Source organism: Gavialis gangeticus, unplaced genomic scaffold, assembly GCF_001723915.1.
Source record: "Gavialis gangeticus isolate Ggan-Ray unplaced genomic scaffold, GavGan_comp1, whole genome shotgun sequence".
In the NCBI taxonomy this organism is placed as follows: Eukaryota; Metazoa; Chordata; order Crocodylia; family Gavialidae; genus Gavialis; species Gavialis gangeticus.
This window is the reverse complement of record NW_017728995.1, coordinates 13,359,512-13,368,076: the sequence shown is the minus strand read 5'-3', so window position 1 is coordinate 13,368,076 and position 8,565 is coordinate 13,359,512. Positions and strand designations below refer to the sequence as shown.

At 46.0% G+C, this 8,565-nt stretch overlaps 1 protein-coding gene across 1 annotated transcript in view; it reads left to right on the top strand.

Annotated features, from left to right (window-relative positions):
* Positions 1-8,565, top strand: part of SI (sucrase-isomaltase) — a 192,885-nt gene that overhangs the window by 173,611 nt on the left and 10,709 nt on the right. Inside the window, exon 46 of the mRNA XM_019503238.1 lies at positions 4,861-4,910. Coding sequence (XP_019358783.1) covers positions 4,861-4,910 — 50 coding nt within the window. The remainder of the gene's footprint in view (positions 1-4,860; positions 4,911-8,565) is intronic.

The window sequence follows — 8,565 nt, the reverse complement described above, 5'->3', positions numbered from 1 at the left end:
ACTCATTTAAATGAGTTCAGGGTGCCTTCCTCAGGAATCTGAAGCACTCTGCAATCTCCCCTGCAGCCACTCCCATGCCTCACAGTGAACAAACCCAGAAGAGCAATACAAATGTACCTTCCAGACAGCATAAACTACTTAGCTCTCTATGGGTCTCTCTGCAGAGCTCCTTTCCCTAACAAGATCAGGACCAAAGTGATTTGGTCCTGTTCTGAAGCTGCTTTTATGTATCTTCATTCAAGTTCTGTGAAGAGGCCCAAAACCTCAGACTTTCTGCCCCATGCAAAATAAATCTGTTTTAGCGGAGCTGTGTCCATTTTCTTAGTAAAGGTTTTGGGGCCCCTATAAAGGTGGATTAAAACTAGCAGCTCCCCTATTTAATTTTGCACTCACTGGATATTAAGTGCCTTTCCCAAAATTAGCTGGCCTTGCCCAAGAGAGCTTCCTTCATCTTCCTAACATTGGTTTGCTTCATTTTGTTTCTTTGCAACTCACAGCTCCATGTGACCTCTTGTGTCATTGAGGCCCAGATATAAAAGATGCAAGAATCATACTTAATTTCCCAATCCAAAAAAGTGCTTAAGTGTGTTTTCACATATAAATTAATGAATAATCCTATATAAATCAATGGGATAATTTCCATAATGGAAATTAACTGTATATGTAAATACTGTAGTAGATCAGGTCTAATTAGCATAAACAGCATCTGTATGACCTGGATCAGGCTATAGGCATTGAGATAAGTTGAGTTTATTTTGCCAAACCAAATATTTAAGAATAATCAAACTAGTTTTGAAAAGTAGCACAGATGAATTACTTCTTGTGCTAAGAAATCCATTTTGTGCCCCAGGGGCGAATCCTGGGGCTGGATTTCTTCAGTATCTTCATCGACAATCTTGAAGATGGGATAGAATGCACCCTCAACAACTTTGCAGATGACACCAGGCTAGGGGGAGTAGTAGATGTGCTGGAGGGTAGGGCAGGGATTTAGAGAGATCTAGACCAGCGTTTTGCAAACTCTGACGGGTTGCATACCACCAGTTTAAAACAATACAGCCTTTTTTCATACACACAGGTAACAGATTATGTATTAAAACAGCATCAAAACCTTTAGTAATCATAAAATATTGCTTTATCAGTTATAATAGCCATATAAAACAGTTAAAATTTTTTTAAAAATGATCACCTTTAGTTGTATAATTGTCTCAGTTGCAATTTGTGAAGATGTGGGAGGCTGTGGATATGTGTGGGGTTTGAAGCCTAGGGAGGGAGGTCCCCACACACCCTGGCAGGATGCAGGGTACTGTGGGTCAGAAGTGAGGGGCAGCAGCAAGGCTGGGGGGCTGTGGCTTGAGAGTGACAGACACACACAGAAAGACAAACAGGCAGACTTACATACACAGATAGTCATGCACACAGACAAACACACAGTGCCTAGCAGGTAAGTCTGTGGAGTGGGGGAAGAGGGGGAGATCATCTCCCTCAGTGAGGGAGGAAGTGGAGCAGGGGCAGGGGTGAATGAGACCCTGGGGTTGGGATGGATTGTGAGATGGAGCCATGGGCAGCTCTTCCAGGGAGCACTGGGGGAGGTGGGGCACTGTGTGCACCCCTGGGAAGGCATGGGGGGACATGCCCCCCAGATTTATGCACAGGGCAGAAGCGGGCTGCCGGCTGCCTGCTGGGCTTTGCACTGCTTTGCTGCTGCCTCTGACCTGCACAGGATGCCATGTCCCTACGACAAGCTGGCTGAGTTCCTCTACCTGCCTGGCAGCAGCAGGCACATGGTGTTCTGAGCAGATCCAGAGGCAGTGGCAGTGGTGCGAGGGGGAGGGGGTACTGCTGCTGTGTGCACCCTGGGGCAGGCATGGGAGGCACATGCCCCTCCAGATCTGTGTGTGAGGTGGAGGCAGGCTGCACGCTGGGCTCTGCAACGTGTGGCACTGCCTCCAAACCTGTGTGGGACGCCATGTGTCTGCTGCCACCAGGCAGGCAGAAACACTTGGCCAGTGCATGGTAGGCACATGGCGTCCCACGCAGGTCTGGAGGCAGGGGCAGCAGCAGCAGTGTGGTGCAGAGCCCAGTTTGCAGTGGGCAGCCTGCCTCTGCTTCGCGCACAGATCCAGGGGGCACATGCCCCCCATACCTGCCCCGGGGTGCACCCAGTGGCAGGAGCCTCCCACACCCCTGGAAAGACCCATGCCACCTTTGTGCCTGCCTTGTAGCAGAGACAGAGTGAGCCAGCCCAAGGGGAGAAAAGCCCTGGGGAGCAGCAAGTGGCTGGTGCACTCTGCTAAAGCTATGTCCAGAGCTGCAAGGGACACTATGTGCCTGCCACCACTGGGTGGGCAGAGGATGCAGTGCAGCCAGCATGTTGCAGGAACATGGCATCACATGAGGCTTCTGGGGCAGCAGCAATGCAGTGCAGAGCCCAGTGCGCAGCTGCAGCCTGCCTCTGCCCCACACACAAATCCAAGGGGTATGTGCCTCATGTGCCTCCCCCAGGGTGTGTGCGATGGCAGGGACTCCACCACACACACACACACACACACACACACACACCCACACACACACACACACACCCACACACACACACACACACCCACACACACACACACACACCCACACACACACACACACACCCACACACACACACACACACCCACACACACACACACACACCCACACACACACACACACACACACACACACCCCCCCCCCGGATGAGCGGCCTGGGCCTACCCATCCCTGCCTACCCATCCCACCACCTGCCCTGGGGCCCCATTCACCTCTGCTCCCCTACTTTCCTCACCATGGGGGTCTTAATCTACCCCCCTCTCCCCAACACACTTTTCTGCTGGGTGCTGCTCCACATGTGGTGCTGTGTTTCTGGCCCTGTGCCACAGGCTGTGTGCAGCAGGCTGCTGCAGGGATCTGGGTTTGGGTGGCCCCTCCTCCCAGCCTTCCGCGTGCCACTTCCAGGGCATCCGTGTACCAGTGGTGGTATACATACCACAGTTTAGGAACCATTGACCTAGACAATTTGGAGGATTCGACCAAAAGAAATATTAGGTTCAATAAGGACAAGCGCCAAGTCCTGCACTTAGGATGGAACAATCCCACACACTGAGACAGACTATGGACTGATTGACTGGCCAAGCAGCAGTAGGTGGTAGATGAGTTTTTCCTGAGCGTGAGCCTCTTCCCAGTGGGGAAAGCTGCTATGGGGTGAGGAAAGCTGCTGTGGCATGCAGTGGCAGTGCTGGGGAGGGCTCTGGCCCCCTCTGAACCTCAGCGCTGCTGTGCACAGTCTGCCCTAGCTCCGCCTGCAGCAAGCCACCCCACCCCCATCAGGAAGGGGTTTGCATTCCCTGGCACTATGACAAGGGCTACTGCCCCCATCAAGGGTGCTGTCGCCTGGCTGCTGTAGCAGCCAAGTGGGGGTGTGGCTAGATGCTGACTGGCAAGGACCCTTAGGCAGGGGGCGGACCCAGGGATTATTCCCCTTTCCTCTGGCATCTAGTGCAAGGGGCAGAAGGGGTTTTATTCTGCTGCTTGCCCCAAGCAGGGAGTGAGCGGCAGCGGCAGTCAAGGTGGGCAAGACCTGGCTGTGGTCCCCCAGGGACAATGGGGATAGATGAGGGAATAAACCCCTCCCTGACCCCTGTGCCTCAGAGGCCTTGCCAGCCCGCCACGGCAGCAGAGAGCTGGGAGCACCCAGCAGACAGAGCTCAGGTCCCTGCTGGTGGGACAGGGAGTGGGAATTAAATCCCTCTCTGGCCAGTTTAGCCCAGGCTGGCCACAGCCCGTCAGCACAGCTTCCCCGCAGTTGAGGATGCTCTGTAGTGCCCCCCTGGGTCATGGGCTGGGCAACTGCAGGCATGTGCCCATAGTTCCTCAGTCCAGAGGGAATGTCTGGACTGTTACAAACCAGTTTAGCCTAGCCAGGTTAGACTAACCTGGAAAGATTTAATCAATTCAGGCTCTGGCTTTTTGAATGTCTGTCCCTAGCCCGGAAGGTTACAATGGACAACAAGCTCAATATGAGCCAACCGTGTACCCTTGTTGTGAAGAAGACTAACAGCATACTGGGCTGCAATTAGTAGGAGTATTACCAGCAGATTGAGGGAACTGATTATTCCCCTCTATTCAGCACTGGTGAGGCCAAAACTGGAGCACCTTGTCCAGTTTTGAGGCCCCCACTACAGAAAGGATATAGAAAAATTGGAGAGTCATGCAGAGGGCAGTAAAAATGGTGAGGGGGCTGGGGCACTTTGCTTATGAGGAGAGGCTGAAAAAAACAAGTTTACTTAGTCTGGAGAAGAGAAGACTGGGGAGGGGGAGATTTAACCTTCAACTACCTGAAGGATGGTTCCAAAGAGGATGGAGCTAAACTGTTTTGAGTGGTGGCAGATAACAGAAAAAGGAGCAATGGTCTCAAGTTGCAGCAAGGGAAATTTAGGTTCGATATTAGGAAAAAAATTCTAACAAGGATGGTAGTAAAGCATTGGAACAGTTTACCCAGAAAGGTTGTAGAATCTTCCTTGGAGGTTTTTCAGGCCTGGATCAACAAAGCCCTGACTGGAATGATATAATTGGAGATGGTCCTGCTTTGAGCAGTGGGTTGAATTAGATGACTTCCTGAGGTCCCTTCCAACCCTAATTTTCTCTGAGTCTAAGATTTTGAATGATGAATTGACAGAAGGAAATCTTTTGGGCCTATTCACATAGTATGTAACTAATTGAATTATAATTTTAACTATGCTTATTTTGGAAATCAAAGCACTATTCTATACTATAAGCAATTTATGCATGTCATGTATTTCAATATAATTTATTCACTCTACTAATTTCTTTTTGCAGATGCATATGAAAAGAATGCTTTCCTGTTAGAAACATTCAATGCTAGCCAGGTATGTGTTATTTTAATTTTGCAAAGCACTATTGCCTGCTCAACATCCCCAAAACATTGGATAATTATTGATATATTTACAGCTATGAACATTTCATAAAACTGACTCTTGGCTATACAACCGTTTATGTTCAGTAGTGTAATGGCTGTCAAAAATCCATTAATTTTGATTTCAAATATTAAATAGTCTAGGGCAATGATGCTCAACCTTTTGGCCCCATGGTCCAAATGAGTGGCCTGGGACCAGTCTGTGAGCCAGAACCCTGTACCCCAAAATCGAGCCCACATGACCAGAACCAGACTGTGCCACTCTCACCTGGTGCTACATGCTAAGAGTGGGGCCCCAGGACTCCATACTATGTCCACATCATTTATAGGTGCCTCAGTGGTGAATGATTGACTTCAGTGGTGATCTGTATATCTTATCCCTTCTTTTAAGAGGTCAGGGAGATATAACGAGAGCACTAGATAGGAGTACACTAAGGAGAAGGAGGCTGAGTCAGAATCAACACACAGACCAAGTTGCTTAATTTCTTAAATAGCTCCTAACTCTACTGTGGAATCAAATAAAAATCCAGATCCATATATCTGCAAACTTCTCCAGGATTTGGAGCATTTCAATTCTGAATCCTCTCTGGCATAACCAATGTGATTAAATTATATTAAGAAATATTTTGAATGGAGTATTTTAATATTTCTTAAATATTGTGTGCATTTTTTATCCTTAAAGTACATAAACATTAATATAAACCCATATTTATAAAATTAAGGCATTTACATCAAATCAACTCAAATGAATAAGATGGGCTAATACTGTTGTTTTATCAGAAGCACCTTCAATGTCACTTACCAATTTATTAAGTAGCATATCTATTTAAGGAAGTAGATTATAGTTCATCATCTCTTGCATATATTTAAATCCAGAATTCAGTAAAGGACATGTATTACATATCACACATTTTTTTCTTTGGTATAGAAGAAAAATGGGGATATTGGAGTCTGGCATTATGCTTTACTCACTGAGCCAAAATGAACTTTTAGGGTAGTTGCACCTTGTATTCTAGGTCTACATTTGGTCTGTTGATTTTATACTTAAATTAAACCATGGACCAATTAAAACACTTAAAAATAGCTCCTCAATTAAAAACAGTAATTTCAAAGAAGCATCCAACTTGAACTATAGTCACTGGGTGAATCTACACATGCACTCAGAGTAGACATGTAACTTCATAGTAAAGCATCACCATCTACATGTGTTCTAGTATTAAGGTGGAAGAATTAATTCACTCTGCTGTAAGATAATACCCTCAGGGACAATACAATCTTACAGTGGAATAGTTAATTGAGTTGAAACGCATGTATAGATGGTGACTGAAGGTATAAATTGTCAACCTAAGCAGCAGGGGGCCAGACACCTGCCTATTACCTATCCACATGACTTGGCACTTTAGGTACTCTCGAGCTCCAGCCAGTCCTGCCACCCCCCAGAGCCAGGGCTGACCCCCTGAGCCTGCTGCTGGCCCCAGCCTGCTCTACCCCAGCTCAAATTGATGCTGTCCCAGGTGCATGTGTAGACACTGCACCCAGGAGCAGTGTACTCTGGCTTAAACAGTTCCAGAGTTTATCCCTTCGCATTAATTGCACATGTAGATGCATCCACTTAGAACTAGATACAATGAAGGACTTGTGCACATACAAGCTAGGTATCTTACAGATGTCTGACCCCAAGATATGGAGTACAAAATGCAATGTTAGGTAGACATCAAGACTTCCTGTACAGTGCTTGGGAAGAGCTAGGCAATTCAGAATAGTTATCAAAAAATCTCCACACACGGAGCTGGTGGCCACCTTGACCTACAGCTGTTCATCAAGGTTCTCTTTAAACTGTCATAACATAATAGGTAGAAGGAGCTGATGCTATACTTGACCTTTTATGCTGTAGTTCAGTGGTTAAAACATTTGGCCAGGTCATGGGTTCAGAAACCCATTTTAGTCTGACGGGCTTCAACAACACATTGCTCACATCTCAGGAGAATTGTCCTAACAAGATATACATGAGACTGGGTTGGGATATTCTTTACTCTTCTTGCTGAAGCTGTGCCACTATGCAGCAAAGAATGGGAAGGCCAAAAACAAAACACAAAAAGAATCTTTACTTTGCTCTCTAGTGCAAGGATGTCAAACTCACTTCATGCCCTGGGCCACATCCAGACCTTGGAGCTTCTTGTGAGCCAAAACCAGGCCTGGGGCATGGAGTGGCTGCTGTCTGGGGTACATGCCAGCATTGCTTATAACTCTAGTACAGGAAACATGAGTTATGCATCACCAGTTCCAGCCCAGAGCATATACTGACAGCTGTGGCTCTGGATCCGGCCCAGGACATACACCAGCAACTCCAGTTTCAGCTTTGGCCTGGGGCATATGTTGACAGCAGCTCCATCCTGGGAAAGCTGCAGGGTCAGCAGTGGTGGACGTACAGCAAGTGCATGTGGGCCAAGTTCTTCTACTGCCAAGGGTGATGTTGCTGAAGGCCAGATAGAGTGGCTCCATAGACCAGATCCACCCTGTGATCTGTAGGGGCTACATGTTTGACACCCCAGCTCTAAGGATTAGGACACCCCCCTGGAAGGGCAGAGCCCTGGGTTATGGTCCCTAGTCTCAATTAACTGGAAAACTGCAGAATACATTTACAGCAGCCATAAGTGCAAAGTAAGACCAGTCACAAGCAAAGTAATTATTGGACAATGAACTGGTTAATTTAGACCAACCACATGTACAAAGCAATTATTACACGATAAAAATGACTATCCAGCTATAAAAAGAGTAAACCAGCTGTAAAGGTAGTGCTTGAAAATGTGTAACAATTCTAGAGCTGCAACTCTATCCAGCTTTAATTTGAACATGTCAGGGCCCTAAGACACACAGTCATAATCACTCCAAAAGAGCTGTTACGTAGAGAAAGAAACACAATTTGCTCTTTCATTCATATAGATGTAGAGATTTTCATGTAATCACCACTTTTAGTCAGTGATCACAGCTGAAGTAGTCTAGAATCTACACATTGTTTTCCTCTCCAGTGTATCTATGCAACTGAAAATATGGGCACATAAGTTTTCACTGTAGCACAGTGTTTAGCAGATATAGCCATGTGCTAGCCTTTGAGACACCCAAATACTGAGCATCTTACTGGGTCTTGTGCCCCATGGAAGATGAGCAATGGTTGGTTGGTCTGAAATATTGTTTAATTAAAGGGAAATCTTTTTAGTGGACTAGATTAGCCAATGATGTAATTTATTATTACCTTTTGTCTTTATTTTTCAAAACAGGAATATTTGATATTCAGTAGTTGTGCATAATGAAGCTGATGAATTAAAAAATTTGTTATAGGTATTGGCATTTCTAAGGGGTCATTTTTAATTTTATTCAAGCCAGTGATATCTGGAGTTCAATTAGCATGTGATTATATGGGCTATTAACTGAAAAGAAATGTTATTTACATTGTTTTTTTTTTTAAAAGTAACTCAGATTCATAAACTTCCAAGTTGCTAAATTGTGTGCTATTGTATCCCTTCTGCACTCGCATCACATTTAACGTAGTCTTTGTCAAGTAATTAGATGTTAATTACTGAGAAAGGAGATGTTTATTTTCATTTTGT